Genomic DNA, 19,166 nt, shown 5'->3' on the forward strand with positions numbered 1-19,166 from the left:
ACACGCACGCACGCATACAAACACACACACACAGAGTTCGTGCAATTCGACGAGAATTCGTGACATTTCATGCGACTATTTCGCGAACGAAACGAAACGAACTGAGAAAAAGATCGAACGAAGTCTAACGATATACGATTAACCGTCGAGGGACGATGATTTTGGACCTTTCGATCATTAATCCTTTTTTATTCAATCATTCGAGTGTGCTGGAGAATCGCAGAGATAATCTGGGACGCTTAAAACACAGTATAATAAATTGGTTTGCTTCTCAGGGGTGGAAAATAACATACTATACAATGTTTTGAATAAATGGTACATGCTTTGTGGGCATTGGGATCATTCTCGATTTCTTATTACTATCCTTAGATTTTATTAAAATTTGATCTTATATCAGATTGAAAGATTTAATAAAAAAACATTTTATCAAAATGCACACATGCAGATTAATAATCTACGCTTTCTTCTTTCGTTTTCATCGTGGCATAATCATTCATGTCATATTCTACACTGTATACTGATTTTTTTCTCCTTAGTTTAGTAACTTGGTTATTAACTTAACTTCGGCTTTTAAATATCCGAGTGAAAACTTGTATCTTACTTAATTGAGACTGCGATAATAATTCTGTATTGTATGTGTGTAATACTTTAATAAAATTCTTACAAAGTACAAAACGTTGAAAAATGCGAATGTTCCTGATTCAATGGCCAGTTACATCAAAACGCACATGTTTAAAGACAAGTGCATTCTTTATTTATATTATAATTTATCACGTGCCTCTCACTTGATATTAATATTAAGAACCAACGATGCATTATTTCAATTTCGCGGTCATTCATTTGCAAATTTTCAATAAAGTTTTAATTCTCATTATATTTTATAAAGGAAGTTCCAAGGAATGTATTTATAATATTTTCTCACCATTGTCTCCACCTAAATTTCACAGTTCAATAAAATGTGAAAAGAAATTGAATATTTCCCTGGCATTATGATAAATCACTGTTTGGATAGCATTTAAGAATTAACACAATAATAATAATAATAATTAGACAGATTTAATAATAATTGTCACAACTTTAAATGCCATCTTTGGTCGCGTCGATTTCGTTTATGTACAATTAAATTAATTCGAATTATATTTTATTTTAGTATTTTTAAATTTAGTATTTTTAAAGTAATTCCTGATCATCGTCCCTGAAGAGTTAACTCGCTCGTTGTGAATGTCGGTTCCTATATACAATTCATAGAGAGCAACGAATCAAAGTAATCTGTACAATGACAACAACAACAATAACAATAACAACAATAATACGATAGTGTATAATATATATATATATATATATATTATGTATACATATATCTATAGCTCGATAAAAAGTAAAGAGAAAAGAAGAAGAAATCGATCCTGCCAATCTCTCTGGATCCTTATCGAAACGTAAACGTGATTGTGACGCTGAAGAATAATTAACATACGTTGTAGACATATATATTACTTTTTACATCATTAAAACGACACTAAATATACACCTACACATACAGAATTCTCGAAGAAAATATATCTCTCGCGTTTTTTTTTCTCTTAGTGAGATTTTCCGTTTCTTTTTTTTTTCCTTTTTTTTTTTCTTCCTTTATCCTCGAAGTATTTCGTTATGGTTTGTAGAATGTCCGATCGCGGAATACATTTTTTCTTTTTCTATCGAAAGAAATGTTACAATTGTTTCGTGTGATTGGTATAGTATGTCCCGTGATAACGCTATTGACTACGAACGCGTGACGTATCAACGTTAAATATTCAACTATACCTAGTTGTCCTTTTTTTTTATTTTTCTTTTTTTTTTTTATTCACTTACAAATGTACGTATATACGCAGTATGTATAATATTTATATGTGTATATTAAAATATTGACAGAAGGAGACAGAAGTCTACGGTAAAAAAAAGAAAGCTTCTACAAAATCGTAATAGGCCTAAGAGATACGAATAGTTGAATATCGTTGACGAATGGTCCGGATATCACAAATTAATTCACGCCTCTCGACTCTTCGTTCATCGATCGAACATGCTACTCATTCTGTTTGTCTTTTTCCTCTCGTGTGATGTGTTTACCAAGAAACGAAGAAACTTTCTATTTGAAACGTGGATTCTAGTTTTTACATTAAAAAATGCTCTCACGTTGCAATGAATGTTCTTAAAAATGAAAGTTTCAGACAGAGTAGAACTTAGAAAATATACAAATGAAAATTTTCCTGTCGGAGGAACAGAATAATCTGTTGGTCGATATTAAAAAAAAGATTCTCAATACTTGTAACAAATGCCACAAATTCAATGAACGGTAGTCAAATATGAAAATGGATTTTTAATTAGAAGTAACTTGCTTCCATGGAACTTTTATTATACAGATTCTCTAAAATATCTGTTCCAATTATTATTCAAAAGTATTTCCAAGTGTGACACTGCTTTCTATAAAAATTTCGCAAAAACAGATAATTTTGTGCACGAAATATGTAAGTTCGAACAGAATTTTTTTTTTTCGGAAACGGAAAACTGGAATTTATCGAAATGAAATATCGATTTTAATAATATTCGAACAGTATCATTCGTGGATGATTATATGCGACTTGGATTCGAAGTTACTTAATTAATCTTTTAATTTAAGCATGTTGAATAACTTAATTTAAGTGGATGAGGAATTTAAAATGCTAAAATTCTAAAAACATTGTAAATTTTTATATAAAATTTAAAAAAGTAAGAATAACACACGTCATGGTATTAAAAAAAAAAAAAAAAAGAATAGAAGTAATTTCCATTTAGCTTCTACGTTTTTAATTAACGAAATATCAAACTCCATTATGAATCATCCACGACACAATGGTACGAGCAAAAATTTCCCAGTTATACTAATACGAAATTTCAATTGTAGATTGCATTCTCAATGTAGAATCGTTTTAAAACGTAACATTTGCTGGAAATGTTCTGAACAAACGCTGAAATGTCAATAAAGAGGGATAGACAAATACAGTGAAGAGTGTAATTGAACCATTAGCTCACAGATTTTCTGTAAATCCTTTCTTATTACTGTCGATAGAAATACTTTTGGTAGTTGAAACTAATAATCTTTCTAATCAATACTGGAAAAATTTTGTAACAAGGAATATATGTAATATATTGATTTTCAGTTTTTTACAGAATATTTTTGTAATTAAATTCTTCAATTTGAATAACTTATTAACATCCATCTCTTTAGCTTTTAGATATGGGCTCTGTTGCATTTTCTTTTTTTCATTATCATTCATTGTACAAGATTTCAATGATATCAGGTTGAATTTCATCTCACTGTTCTTAAATTTCCTTCAGAAATTCAGAAATCAATATTGATGGACATTTGCAATTTTTACACTTCTCTCGAGAAATTTTTGATATTCTCAGCTAATTGAGATTTAATAATTTCTTCAATAGACGACATACTTTCAATTGTATCTAATTGTTCCATAAAATATCTTGTGCACTGTCTGTTTCATATACATAAAACAAATGAAATCGTCAAATTGCTTGTTACGTAGCACATAAAAGGCATCCACAACTCAAAAATTTTAGATAGAGTTTAGATCAGCATTAATCTTCAGTATGCAGCCGTTTCGTTACTTCAATATTAACAGCGGTGAAGAATGATTTACGGAAAATCTTATCGGCCTAATCGAGTCCAGTTACGCTTCTCACTCTAGATGGTGAGAGGACACGCTTTGAATTTTCATGGCGAAATCGAGAGGACTAAGCAGAAATCCAGAGCGAGACACGATCGTCGCAATGGTCCACGCAGTGGTATCACAAGTCAATTTGTTTCGTTCGATTTTTTTCATTGGCTTTTCTTATCCAATGGCATAACACTGGCATCTCGTAAAACACCTTTGAAATCTCGCGGGTTTCCTATCGTTCTCGATGAATGGTTTATCGTTCACGGGTACAGCAGCTCTCTGCCGCGACTCGGATTACGCTTTTCAACAGAGGATTTCTTCAATGTCTCGAGTGGTTCACGTAGATTCCAACACGCCGCCGGCAAGTTTGGTCGCGTATAAATTTAATGCCTGAAAAATTCGAAGATCATTAACGAATAGCATAACGAATAATATTTCGAGGAATTTTTAAAAGTAATATCTAAAGTATAATTTTTGAATTTGTAAATTTCAACATTTTTGAATTTATGAATTTCAATATTTAAAATATAATCTTTGAATTTATGAATTTCAATATTTAAAATGTAATTTTTGAATTTATGAATTTTAATATTTGAAATATAATTTTTGAATTTATAAATTTCAATATTTAAAATATAATTTTTGAATTTATGAATTTTAACATTTGAAATATAATTTTTGAATTTATGAATTTTAATATTTAAAATATAATGTTTGAATTTATAAATTTTAATATTCAAGAAATATTATTATATTTAAATATTTAGTAGCGAAAATTAATTTAATAATTTTGTATTTCGCATGAATCGATATATCAATGATATTACCAATTATTTATGAATTAATCACAATTTCACGGTGAAAATGAATAAATGTTAATCGTTGGTTAAAAGTATGATCAGTGAACTCTACCATGCCAATTACCATTTCGAACGCTACATCATCTAATACTACTATTAAAATATCTATCACTGTCTAACTAATTTCGTAAATATTATAAATTACTGGACAAGAAAATCGCTGCACAAGCTGTACCCATCAGCTTCACGGTTCTTGCAACATTTTATCGCGAGCCTCTTCAACTAGCAATAGCCCGATTTCCTCGAAGTGTATCAACCAATCGAAACAATAAAGCAAACGACCTGAAAAAACAAGGTACTTGCGGACAAGGGAGAGCTTTAAAAAGCCAATTACCTTGTAAATGAAAGCGTATTGTTCTTTCGTCTTGACAGCCCCAGCACGATCCCGTCTGATAGTGTAAACGACCCTTGGCACGTCCACAGTCCTCGTAATCTCATATTGTCTAATTCCTAGGTCAAGAGCTATTAACGTTCCCGTGCGTCCAGTGCCGGGGCTGCAGTGGACCACAATAGGTCCAGGACCACCCCTTTGGAGTGCCCTTGCCTCGAGGAGCACGGCTATTAAACCTGCACCGTCCGATTGCACTCCGTTCACTGGCCACAAATACCAAATATGATACACCTCGCGGAACGTGTTCTTCTCCAAATTCTGCAAAAATTACATTTCAAGTCAGTTTCACGTTGCAATGGCATTTCCATATTCGCGGCGATAGTCGATTAATCGACCAGGCGGATTTTAATTTTTGCTTTAACTTTGAACTCTATATTATACTACATATATATTTAATACACATATATATTATAAATATATATGTGTATTAAATATTATTATATGGCAAGTCAATGTTTTACCATGAATATAATTGAATATGAATTATAGTATAATATAGTTAATAATTAGATAATGATAATCACAATAATATAATTACAATTGTAATTATATTATGTTATATTATTATAGTATAGTATAGTTAATAATTAGATAATGATAATCGCAATAATATAATTACAATTGTAATTATATTATGTTATATTGTTATAGTATAGTATAGTTAATAATTAGATAATGGTAATTACAATAATATAATTAAAATTTTAATTATATTATATTATGTTATACTATTATAGTATAGTATAGTTAATAATAGATAATGATAATTACAATAATATAATTACAATTGTAATTGTATTATATTATGTTATATCATAAATAGGGTATAAGATGTTATAATACAATAGTTTTTATATATTCTTGTATGAGAAAAATCTTAAAAAGTTTGTAAAATATTCGTATAGTAGTAGATTTTAACTCTGCCTTAACTTTTAACTCTCGGATATATTATTATATGGTAAGTTAATGTTTTATCATGAATATAATTGAATATGAATTATAGTATAATATAGTTAATAATTAGATAATTACAATAATATAATTACAATTGTAATTATATTATATTATGTTATATCATAAATAGAGTATAAGATATTATAATACAATAGTTTTTATATATTCTTGTGTGAGAAAAATCTTAAAAAGAAGAGGTGCAAGATCAGAAGAATAGGTTTGTAAAATATTCGTATAGTAGTACTTTTCATATTTAAGATTCTTAGAGATTCTATTTTTTTTTTTTTCAATTATACTGTAATTCAATCAAAAATATAAATTTGATAAAACTCCGCATATCTATATAATCTATTCACGCTAACTCATATAAATTTGATAAAACTCCGCATATCTATATAATCTATTCATGCTAACTCATACTAACTAAATGCGGTGAAACAGTTTGAAAGTAATATATATATATTAACATATACAATATGCAAAATTAATTACATATTAGAATATGTTTCTTATGTATTAAAATTGATTTTTAATAAATTATAAATATATATTTATATGTTAAAACACATTGAAATATATTTCTACATATATGTAATTATCCACCGATTCGTAATAAGACGAGAATAGATGAAATGTAATAATATAAAAATATAGTAATATTCTTTGCTGTTCCTTACATTCAAATGAAGGGTAGAAATGGCGTATTTCTCTTTGGTTTCTCTCTTCTTCAGAGTAACTTGGAAATCGCCGTATAACCGGCGACAATCGGTAACTTCAGATGGTGGAACGTACTCGGTACATTTCTCCACCCCGTTCTCAACGAGATCGGTCAGCATGATGATCACTTTGCACTGTTGTTCCCATATCATTCTCCAGAAGTCGGTGACGGTCGACTCCATCGGTGCTTGACACGCGACGTAGTATTTCGTTGCGTTCTTTGGCCCCTAAAATTCAATTTCAACGACCAATTACTTTACTGGATAATATGAAAATTGCAATTAGATTGATCAGATACATTTTAGAAGATTTTCAAATAAATTTCAAATCTTTTTTTTTCTAAAAATTATTATTTCGCTTAATATTGGTTCTTGTTTAGACAGAGACGTGATTGTATTATAGTATTTAAAATATAAAGAAAACTTCATTACAAGTTGCACATTATAATTTTTTTGTGTAAATTGTAAATTTTCATTACTTGTTACTTTCCTCTGGCCTTTTATAATTGGCAAAAAAAAGAAAAAAAGAAATATTGTCAAGCACTGTACACACATCAAATTCATAAAGAATTCTCTCATAGATATCATTTTACTCGGTCCAAGACGCAGCCACAGAGCAATTACACAGAACCGGAATTAATTAGCGAAATGCTGTAATCGCTGTTAACTTGAAATTAGTCCAGCGACGATGTTCGCTTGTTTCGGGCCGAGTCGATTGCAGCTCGAATCAATTAACTTGCTCGATAATTGCATTGTGCACCGAGGACACGATACCGATCGATATTATCGATCAAGAAGTAGCGGTCGGGCGCTAATTACAAGTTTGAGAACGTTGCCCTCGCGGTGCGTTCGGCGCGCATTAATGGCGGCATGCTGCGTAATTGCGACACACGCACAAAGTGGAAACATGAAGTGGAGAAGTGCTGGACCATACGCATCCGTTGGTTCAAGTCGATTCTAATGGATCGCTCGTTATTCCTTAACCTCTTGCGCTGGAATGACGGTGCCACGCACGTCGAGGATTTTTTTGTTCCAAAATTGCAATAATTCCTCAGTTTTTTTTAAGTATATAATATTTAAATTTTTTAAGTATTTAAGTATTTAATATTTAAGTATCTAAGTATTTAAGTATTTAAGTATTTAATATTTAGTATTTAATATTTAATATTTATTATTTAAGTATTTAATATTTAAGTATCTAAGTATTTAAGTATTTAAGTATTTAATATTTAGTATTTAATATTTAATATTTATTATTTAAGTATTTAATATTTAAATTTTTAAGTATTTAATATTTAATATTTAAGTATTTAATATTTAAGTATTTAATATTTAGTAGTTAATATTTAAGTTTTTAAGTATTTAATATTTAATATTTAAGTTTTTAAGTATTTAATATTTAATATTTAAGTTTTTAAGTATTTAATATTTAATATTTAAGTTTTTAAGTATTTAATATTTAATATTTAAGTTTTTAAGTATTTAATATTTAATATTTAAGTTTTTAAGTATTTAATATTTAATATTTAAGTTTTTAAGTATTTAATATCTAATATTTAGTATTTAAGTATTTAATATTTAATATTTAAGTTAACCCAGGCAAAACACAAAAGCAAAATAAATTTATTACTTCTCAAAATTATTGTATACGGTTATCACTTCTCTAAATTATTGTGTACGGTTCGGTCACTCGTTATGGTCCGCAATCAGTTGCCAGCGCAAGTGGTAAATGTCCTTTGAAACACGAACGTTGTGAATCAGAGATGATGATGATGGTGATGATGATGATGATGATGATGATGGCGACGAAGAGATTTTTAAACGATTTACGACTGTTTGAGTGTGAAACGTTGGCATTTATATTTGTATAATATAAAGAGATGAACACAATGAATGAATGTGTACTGTTATGTAACAGTACCGAGCGCTGGAAAATGATAAATAAGCAAGACAATGAAGAATATTTGAATTATGTGTGTGTATATGGGTATATTCACATAGTGGTTCGTAAAAGTGTTCCAACACTACCCTAACTTGTATAAATTAATAAATAAATTAATAAATAAATAATTTGTATAAATTAATATATTATTCTTCACAGTGTGTTGGGTAAAATGTTTTCGAATTTCATTAACACCGTAATGAGACACGAGTGTATTGTATTTGTAATTGAAGGCAATCTGATTGTTTTAATTGTTTGAAAGTCTAATATAGATATAGGGATTTTGTGTATGTACATGGAGAACAATTTTGAATTTCATTAACACCGTGAAATGAAAACGTGACTGATTATGTGGCAGAGATCGAAGCCAATGACTGATTACTTTAAACATCCAAAAACTTCCCATAAAAGAAGATTCATGTGTACGTATATTACGTGTGTTGTGCAGTATGGAGTATTTCAAAATTTCATTTCACTGTCATATAAATTAAATTATTCTGAATCTAATAAATGTACAGAAATCGTGCGTGTTATATAAGAATTAATAAAATTCTATATATAATATAAACTTTATAATTTTATAATTAACAGAATTCTACAAAATTAATAACACATCGGAATGATTTTCAACTGTCCAGTTGAATTCTAAAATAACAATAAAACTCGAGTCGTCAGTTAACAGCGAGGATAAATAAAATAATACTTAAATTACTCACTTAATTGGATCATCTTTGCACAAAATTAATGAAAACGAACGAGAATGAAAACTCTTTGTGAAAAATTAATTCTTTCCATGAAATGTAAAATTCGCGACGTGATGAAACAGACACGATGTGCCGAGAGAGCGACGATTAATCGTTAATTTATGGTCGATCCAGTGAGTTATTCAAATCCTCCGGCACATGGAGATGGAAACAGGCGTTGACATTTGTCCTGCTTCCGCGTATTGCTCGTGCTTATGCAACAACACGTCGTTCGTATTCTTCTCGCAATGAATTATGCAACATCCTTTTCTCACGCAGACAAAACGCCGCGTTAACCCTTGCTCGTGCGCGCGATTCCATCCGATTCGCTCGAGATACGCGAGCCAGGTGTTTTTATTAAGCTGATTTTCCTGTTAAGATTACACGGGGGATTTTGCTCGATAAGGGGAAATGAATGGGACCGAAGGCGAAACACTCGTCGGAATGAAACGAGTGGAAAGAAAGTGGAAACTTTATTTCCTCGTGCAACGGAAGTAAATAACAAATTATTTTCTTTTCGCGTGAATCGGCACACAGTGATTCAACGGAACTCGTTACACTGTCCCGATAAATTTTAACGTGCTTCTAGAACGGTGATTTTTTTTATTTTGGGGTGGATTTTCAGGTATTGTTCGAAGCAAATTATTTTCGAAAAGTGAAAGGTGCACGGTAATTGCAGTCTGCATATTTGGAATAATTTTGTAAATTTTTTCTCCCAAATACGATGATGCGCGAACGAAGTTTCGATGGATTTTCAAAAGCACACCTTACTTTGTGAGAACTTGGAATTGTCATTTCTTTCTTAAATGGAATGCGGTCTTTTAAATACCAAACGCAAAAGTATTCGAATATTTATGCTGAAAAATATTTAATACTTTCAATCTTTCATAGATGGCCTTCAATCTTTTATACGTGTGTATAGTAACATTTATGTACTGTATGGCATTTTATTTATGGTATATATTTTTACTAAATCATTGAAATTCAACAAACGATCTCTAATTGCCTGACATAGTTAAAGAAACATGAAAAAATTTTGAAAAATGATTTTCTGTCACATTTTTTTTTTTTTCTTTTTTCTCTTTTGATTACCCCATAAAGGGTTAGTATTGCAGGGAAAAAGAAAGTACTACGTTATTTCTAAGGGTGTGCGAGAACCTGAAAATTTCGAGATTCCCGAATGAATTGGGTTTCGAGATTCGCGAAAATTTCGAGAACCCGGCTACCGTATAGCAGCCTACAAAATATGTAAATACACAGTTCAATTTCTTCTGTCAGTTCTCGCGAAGTTATTGGTAACACGGATTCGAAGAATTATGTGACCTGATGTAAGCAAACGTGTGACTGGGTGCTTAGTACTTGGACATTGTGTACGCTGTTGATCAGTATCGCTGAGAAACTCGGAAGGCTCAGACGTATATTTCAAAGTCTGTGTGAATTTAATAAAGATTGAAAATCTTTGAAAAAAATGTCGAGTGATAGTGAGAGTAAAGTTGTGGTAGCAGGAAGTAGTGCGGAAGATATCGTGCAAAGGAAGAGGATAAAGAGAAGCTCTGTTTGGGAACATTTTCAGGAAAAAGATGATACAAAGGCGGAACGCACACATTGTCACCATGAATTTTAAATTGTAAGTATGCAAATACTACTGGTTTATTACGCATTTGAAGCACACGCATTCAAGCATAAGTACATGTACTAGAAAAGAAACTGAATCGATATAAAATTTGTCGCATGTGCAAAATGATACGCGAAAGATTGTTACTCCAAAAAATATAACAAAAGCAATTGCTTGAATGATGGTACTAGATCTGCGACCTTTCGATATAATTGAAGGCGTGGGCTTTAACGAATTATTTAAACTTGTTCCCAATCCTTTTCCAAATCCCAACTCTTTCGGGAATCCCGATTCTTTTGAGAATGATTAAAATAGAAGTATATATAAATATAAATTATTTTAAATTAATTCTTTATATATATATATATATATATATATATTAAAATGATTTATATTATATGTACTACTAATTTAATCATTATAACTAATTTCTTAATAAAATTTCTGTTTTTTAATAATATATATATATATATATAAATTATGATTTTAGTATTAATTAATAGAAAAAATTGTAAATTTAAAAATTAAATTTATATATATATATAATTATTAAAAGAAAATTTTTTTAATTTTAAAAAATTAGTTATAATGATTAAATTAGTAATATATATATATATATAAATATAAATGATTTAAATTAATTCTTTATATATATATATATTAAAATGATTTATATTATATGTACTACTAATTTAATTATTATAACTAATTTCTTAATATTAAAAATTTCTGTTTTTTAATAATTTTATATATATATATATATATGTATATGTATATATATGTAAGAATTATGATTTTAGTATTAATTAATAATAGAAAAAATTATAAACTTAAAAATTAAATTTATATATATAATTATTAAAAGAAAATTTTTTTAATTTTAAAAAATTAGTTATAATGATTAAATTAGTAGTATATATAAATATTTTTAAATTAATTCTTTATATATATATATATATATATATATATATATATTAAAATGATTTATATTATATGTACTACTAGTTTAATCATTATAACTAATTTCTTAATATTAAAAATTTCTGTTTTATAATAATTATATATATATATATATATATATATATATATATATATATATATATATATATATGATTTTAGTATTAATTAATAATAGAGAGAATTGTAAATTTAAAAATTAAATTTATATACATATTAAATATATAATTATTAAAAGAAAATTTTTCTAATTTTAAAAATTTAGTTATAATGATTAAATTGGTAGTATATATAAATATAAATTATTTTAATATATATATATATATATATATATATAAGGAATTAGGAGCAAAATAAATATATTCACGTGGCTACTCACCCGAACGTAACTGGCGTTGATGTATTCTGTGAGAGGGTCGTTGTTGATTTTTTGAAGGAGCACCCTCGTCTCTGGCAGCGGTATCACGTTCGCGTATCTGTTCTTCAGCTCGGCACCGGCCGGCAGCTCGTCGATCTTCGCCGAAACTTGCGGAATACCGGCGAACTCCTCGTTGATTGCGTTAACGTCGTTGCAGAAAGATGAAAGCGCGGCGAAATTCAACGGATGAGACGGTATGGCGCTCTGCAACCAAGGACAATGCGCGTGAAATTTTTCATGTAATGTACGAACGCGCAACCTTTCGTCGCAACGTTAATCAAATTCAGCGGAGTCTCGTTTCTGTTATTGTTGTTACGACTAATTTTGGCTCAATCCTTTCAGTCCTATTTCCTCGTTCTTTTTTTAACAATAAAAAGGATCCGTCAGTATGAAAAATTTCGGATTTTATTTATTTACTCTATTGAAAGAAAGGACCGACAATAAGAGAAGTTTAATCAAATCAAGAATTGACAATTTAAAAAGTAAAGACACACTCCCTCGAACTCGGTTAACGTTGAATATTTCATGATGCAGAAGAGAGTCGTGTAGTACCGAGAATTTTGAATTTTCCTCCGATTAGAACCGGTGAAAATCGGGATCTGGAAAATGCCTTCGAAATTTCAAACATTCATGATCTCTCCGAATTTCAAAATAGAACGTCGGTGACTTTCAAGTTTCAAAATATCGAAGGATATTGTTCGTAGTTTAAGTGGTGGGAAATTATTTTTATAGTCGAAAGAATTTCGTCCAACACCGATCCAGTGCTAATTATTATAAATAGATTTTCAGGTCTGAGCGAGTAACAACTTTTACCAACAGAAATTTAATTATTACGATAGAAGATTATTCAAATTCTTCTATTTTTTGTCCAATCTTTTCCATTTCAACATCTCAGATATATTTCTGTACGATAGGATAGAACTTATTAATTTTAATTGCCAAACTTCATCTGAAAAACGAAAGATCGACTTCAATTTAATTTAATTTAATTTAATTCATTGATATTCCGTTAAATATACAAATATCACAGAATATTCAGAACAATCGACTAAATAATGTAATAATAAAAACACTTGTCGGCTCGTTTCGATAAAATATCGTGCCAATATCCGGTGAAAGAAACGAGAACTGGGTATTCCAGTTCGACATTGCACGACTCTCCCCTACTTTTATTTCTTACAATGCTTTTCTACGCAAATTTCAATCCTCTGAAAGGCTTTCAATGTTATACCTATAGTATAGTTGCATTATCATACGGTGCATTATTTTTCCTTTACGAGGGTGTAGTTTTCTACTAGCAACATCTAAATCAATGCTACGTTGTCACGTCGTTATATCGTTGCACGTGAAAAATGAACTACTGAAAAGAGAACTTTTGTACAAGTTACCTGACGAGTTAATTTATATTTACAAGAACGTGTTAAACGTATGCTACAAAAAGAAAAGAACATTTTTTTTTTTTTTTTTTTTTTTCGAGAACGCATCAGAAAGCAGAAATGTTTTTATGCATGAGATGACATCACATCCACTCTTTGTCAATAAAATTTTCAATTTTATTCGTGTTGCTCCACAAAATTGTGGCAAATTGTAGAACGTGCCTCGGAAAATAATTGTTTGGAGCTTGCAGAGTAGTGCGTCGTTTTAACAATAAAATAATAATAGAATTACGTATGAAATAATAATAATAAAATTATAACTATATATGATAATAAATTTATTAATTTATTATATTAAATTATAATTATATATATTATATATATAATTTTATATATATATATATATATATAATAATAATAATAATAATAAAATTATTTGTACGCGTGTAACAAGATGAAATAAAATTCCACTCCAATCGCATTATAATCGTGATCGTAAAACCGAAAAGATTTTAAACTTCATTTGTCGATAAGTTTGTGATCCTCGAGTTTATAAACCAGTAAAGAAAACTCTCGCGTAGAGTAAAATACTCTGTTCCACATCTCGAGTCGCGACACAAGCATAAGTTTGTCTTCGTTCTGCTTGATTTACCTAATAAAGAAAGTTGAGCGGTAACGAAACAAAATCAGTACGTCTTTTAAGCGATTGATTGTATTCGTTGGTTCTTCCGCATTTGTCCTACGAGCGATAAACATTTATGTTCTTGTCGATGCACGTGGAAGATATTTTCCATTCGTTTCGGAATAAAATTAAAGCTTCGCGATTATTGTTAGACGCGAAAGAGAGCAAAATGTTTCAAACGAAATTAATTACTTAATTACTTAATTAATTACTTAATTAATAAAGTAGAAAGTTAATGCTACGTAAAAATTATTCATTTTATTTTATTTTATTTCCAGAAGCTTCATTTTATTTTATCTTATCTCCATAAGGTTCATTTTATTTTATTTCATTTCCATGAAATTCATTTTATTTTTCCTCATTTTCCATAAAATGCTCCTCACCTATTTTGGAGCTATTAATTTTCGTTGATGAAATGTTTTATCGAAATTAACGAAGGAAGTAGCTTTTCGTCGATCATTCAGAGCGAAGTGTTTTAAAAGATTTGAAATTATTTCTATTCAAAATACAAACTATTCTTGTCATTGTACAAAGTACAGTCTTCATTTTCTGAAAAGATAAGAAAGTATTCTCCAATTTTATGAAAATTTCACTGAGAAATACCGTAATTATCAACGGATTGCAATGCGCGAAATTTACACACGTGTTATATCCCTGTTATTTTCCAAAGTACGTTCCTCATTCTTTCAGAAGATACTTTTATAGAACACTTATACTGTTTCGGAAATTGTTCATCTCACGCAGTTTGAAGTTTTAACGGAAAATTTCAAAATTGGTAGCAAATTGTAACTAGACTGCGGATGTTTATGCACATCTATGATAATTCCACATGAACACAACTTACAGAAACAGAACTTACTTCATTTGCCAAATGTTATAAAGATCACTGCACTTCGCATTATTATGCACAGTTACATAATAATCTGCAGTCCGACACTCAGACTGACATTTTTATATACAAACTATACATATCAATGATATTTTATGTACAAAAAAAAAAACATATTTTTATGTGTAATATTAAAATAACAATATTTTGTGTATAAATATCAAGTAACTAGTAATAAATAACTAGCAACATTAATTAAACATATTATAAATGTATTTGGATATTTCTTTGTATTTAAAATCCAAATATATTTATAATATGTTTAATTAAAATATGTTACTAGTTGTTATGAATATATTTGGATATTTTATCCGTTTTTTTTTTGGTGGTAAAATGCAAATATATTTATAATATGTTTAATTAAAATTTTATAAAATTAATTTAAATAAAATTCTATTCAGACTCCTAGATAATATTATAATATTATTATAATATTTATAATTAAAATGTATATAATTATAATATATTTTAATTATAAATATAATAATAATGTTGTTATTATAATAAAAATTTAAAGATCCGCATAAAAACCCGCAGACTGCGCACACTGCGTTAAGAAAATAGAGACCATATTGGTAGTTTAATTAAAGTCGACGATTTCGAGCGACCAAAACTCACCGAATCCTCGAAAGTTGGATTCCCATAACTCCTTTTCGAAGATCTCGCCACGTCCTTGCGTCTGACGCTGTTGTAAGCGGAAACGCTGTCGAGGCTGTAAGCGTCCAACGACACTGGACGACATCGTTCGCCGTAGTTGAACCTCGTTTGCCTCTTCCTCATTATAAACTGCAAAACAATCGTCAACACCAGAGAATTAAAAACGCAACTTGGTCCTCGACTTGAACTTTCGTGAAACAAAATCTTTGAAACGAGGATGATGATGATGATGATGATGATAATGATGATGATGATGACGTACATCGACAGTGTGCAGTTTTTCAAAAGTCTGAGCAGCGTTAGAGCGTTGGCAGACGGTTCTTTATCGTGTCAAATTTTTATATTTTCAAATATTTTTCATTTTTATATTTTATATTATATGTATATTTATATTTTATATTTTTAAATTTTTATATTTTATATTATATTTATATTTTATATTTTTAAATTTTTATACTTTATATTATATTTATATTTATATTTTCTATTTTTAAATTTTTATATTTTATATTATATTTATATTTATATTTTTAAATTTTTATATTTTATATTATATTTATATTTTATATTTTTAAATTTTTATATTTTATATTATATTTATATTTATATTTTATATTGCATTCATATTTATATTTTTAAATTTTTATATTTTATATTATATTTATATTTATATTTTATATTGCATTCATATTTATATTTTTAAATTTTTATATTTTATATTATATTTATATTTATATTTTATATTGCATTCATATTTATATTTTTAAATTTTTATATTATGTTTATTTTTATATTCGTACGTCTCGTCTCATCTCAACACCGTGGATTGCAAACTTTGTTCTTCTGGAACTTCTGTTGGGACAAGTTCGTGTGTTTCTTCGCGACAATTAATATTCCAATAAATATTCGGCTTATTTTTTTTTCTTTTTTCAACGATGCGTGGATCGCATGTTTTTTTCCCCAGTATACAATGGCGGACAAAAGAAAGTTTAAAATATCACTGTGTCTATCTGTATTTATGCTTGACTCAGCAAGCAAACTTTCTTGCCTTGAAATATTGCGATTTCAAAAAAAAAAAAAAAAAAAAAGTAAGATTACGCTATTGGAATTCAAGTTTTACATTCGGATTCTCTGAAAATATCCATTTAAAAACAAAGTTTAGTTATTTCACGCGAGATTCTCAGAAAATATCCTCTCACGCAACTAATAATAATGCCACCTAACTTTAATTATTTGAAATAAAAGATTTCTATATTTCTGTATTTGAAATAAAAAATTTCTATGTTTATATACTTAACTACTATAACTCTATTATAACTCGTTAATAACTTAACAAAAACTCTGTGTTTATTGTAAATTCTGTAGGTACACAATATCGGACAAAATGATTTCACAAGAATTAAAAAGAAATGGATCGTTTTTGTCTTTCAAGCATTCTCTCTTGTTCATTGTTGTATCTCTGTGTCACATTTCCTGGCTTAATTCGAACTGTTTAACATTCTGGGCAACTATCTTTGACTAGTTAGGTTTTCTGAAAGGTTTCCTTGACTCATTTCGCAGCAGCCAAAGGAAACTCACTAGAGAATCTTCGTTTGTTACTGAATCTTTGTTGGAACTCCTGTTCATTGTAAAGGCGATCCACGCTTAATCCGTGTCTTGTAATTTTAACGTCTCTCTGTTCAAATAACGACCGTGCCTCGCGTTAACACTGGAAACTTGCGAACTGTTTCGAGGAATAAAATCCGCCGTTTTTCGCCACTTCGTGTAAACGAAGTATTCTAAACGAAATGCAGAAAGAAATCAAAGGTGTCCCAGTTTCCATGATCGACACGATCGAACTGTAAATGTACAATAACGCAATAATACAGAAGAAAATTGAAAGGAACGAGAAAGCTTCGTGGAAGAGCTAAGTTTTTGAAAATTTTGTTGCTTCTAGTCTGGAAATAAATACAAAATTAACAGTGAGTTCCGTGAATTATAATTTGATTAGCAGCCTACAAAATATGTAAATACACAAGTCAATTTCTTCTGTCAGTTCTCGCGAAGTTATTGGAAACACGATTGGGGAGTTCGAAGAATTATGTGACCTGATGTAAGCAACAAACGTGTGACTGGGTGCTTTGTACTTGGACATTGTGTACGCTGTTGATCAGTATCGCTGAGAAATTCGGAAAGCTCAGACGTGTATTTCAAAATCTGTGTGAATTTAATAAAGATTGAAAAAAATGTCGAGTGATAGTGAAAGAGTAAAGTTGTGGTGGCAGGAAGTAGTGCGGAAGATATCGTGCAAAGGAAGAGGATAAAGAGAAGCTCTGTTTTTGGAACATTTTCAGGGAAAAGATGATACAAAGACGGAATGCACACATTTGTGCACCATGAATTTAAAACTAAGTATGCAAATACTACTGGTTTATCACGCCATTTGAAGCATACGCATCCGAACGTAAGTGTATGTACTTGGAAAGAAATAGAAATAGCAATTTTTATTCGTTCAACTATTGATGTGTTTCCAGTGTTAATTCGCGTGAACCATCTCCTTGTACATCGTGTAACAAACCGTGTTTCTTCTGTCGAAACACGTCGCCGACAGTCGATTTCAACATCGAAACACACGTGAATCGAATACAGACGAGGCGAAAACCAATGAAGCGGTGATGCTCGATCTACGTATAATAGCCGATTCAGGGACGAGAATAAGCAGCTAGGTGCATCGTTGTTTTTTAACCATCGCGGTTTGAATAATCATATTTTTTCATTTAAATTCGAAACGCATTAAAAGAATTTTTATGCGCGTGTCGCTTTGAAAATCTTAATATTTACCCTTTTACTTTCAACGATCGGTATTTATTGCAGATGACGAACGTTTTTCAATTTTACACGTGTATTTTATAATACAATTATTAATTTATTGAGAAATATAATTAAATGTTAATTATATGAATATAATAATGTTAAATTGTGGAGAAAATTCTTTTGTAAGATAATAAAGGATCTGTCGTTTAATCTTTCTGACAGATGTATATAGCATATTTTGAATATGCATTGCGCGAGTGATATGAAACATTTCGAGATTTCAAGAAGCACTATGTTATATTTTATGTAGTCATAATAAATTCTAAATAATAAAATATATAAAATAAAAAGAATAATATAATAGTAATAACAAAATTCTAAATTTTATAATCGTAATAAAATCTAATTATATAGTTATATTGCATTTTATTACGTATAATAAATTATGTATAATTTTACTATGTATAGCAGCTAGTTCCCC

The 19,166-nt window shown here is 29.2% G+C and overlaps 1 protein-coding gene across 4 annotated transcripts in view; it reads right to left on the reverse strand.

Annotated features, from left to right (window-relative positions):
- Positions 1-1,624: 1,624 nt before the first annotated feature.
- The window catches only part of LOC122529427 (serine-rich adhesin for platelets), a 107,714-nt gene continuing 90,172 nt past the window's right edge, over positions 1,625-19,166 (reverse strand). For all 4 annotated transcript variants that reach the window (XM_043655563.1, XM_043655564.1, XM_043655561.1 and 1 more), the window contains 5 exons: positions 15,854-16,021; positions 12,250-12,492; positions 6,575-6,841; positions 4,887-5,201; positions 1,625-4,082 (listed from right to left, as the gene is read on the reverse strand). In XM_043655563.1, coding sequence (XP_043511498.1) covers positions 4,029-4,082; positions 4,887-5,201; positions 6,575-6,841; positions 12,250-12,492; positions 15,854-16,021 — 1,047 coding nt within the window. In that variant the 3' untranslated portion in view covers positions 1,625-4,028. The remainder of the gene's footprint in view (positions 4,083-4,886; positions 5,202-6,574; positions 6,842-12,249; positions 12,493-15,853; positions 16,022-19,166) is intronic.

The sequence above is a fragment of the Frieseomelitta varia genome, unplaced genomic scaffold, assembly GCF_011392965.1.
Source record: "Frieseomelitta varia isolate USP_RPSP 00005682 unplaced genomic scaffold, Fvar_1.2 scaffold_285, whole genome shotgun sequence".
In the NCBI taxonomy this organism is placed as follows: domain Eukaryota; kingdom Metazoa; phylum Arthropoda; class Insecta; order Hymenoptera; family Apidae; genus Frieseomelitta; species Frieseomelitta varia.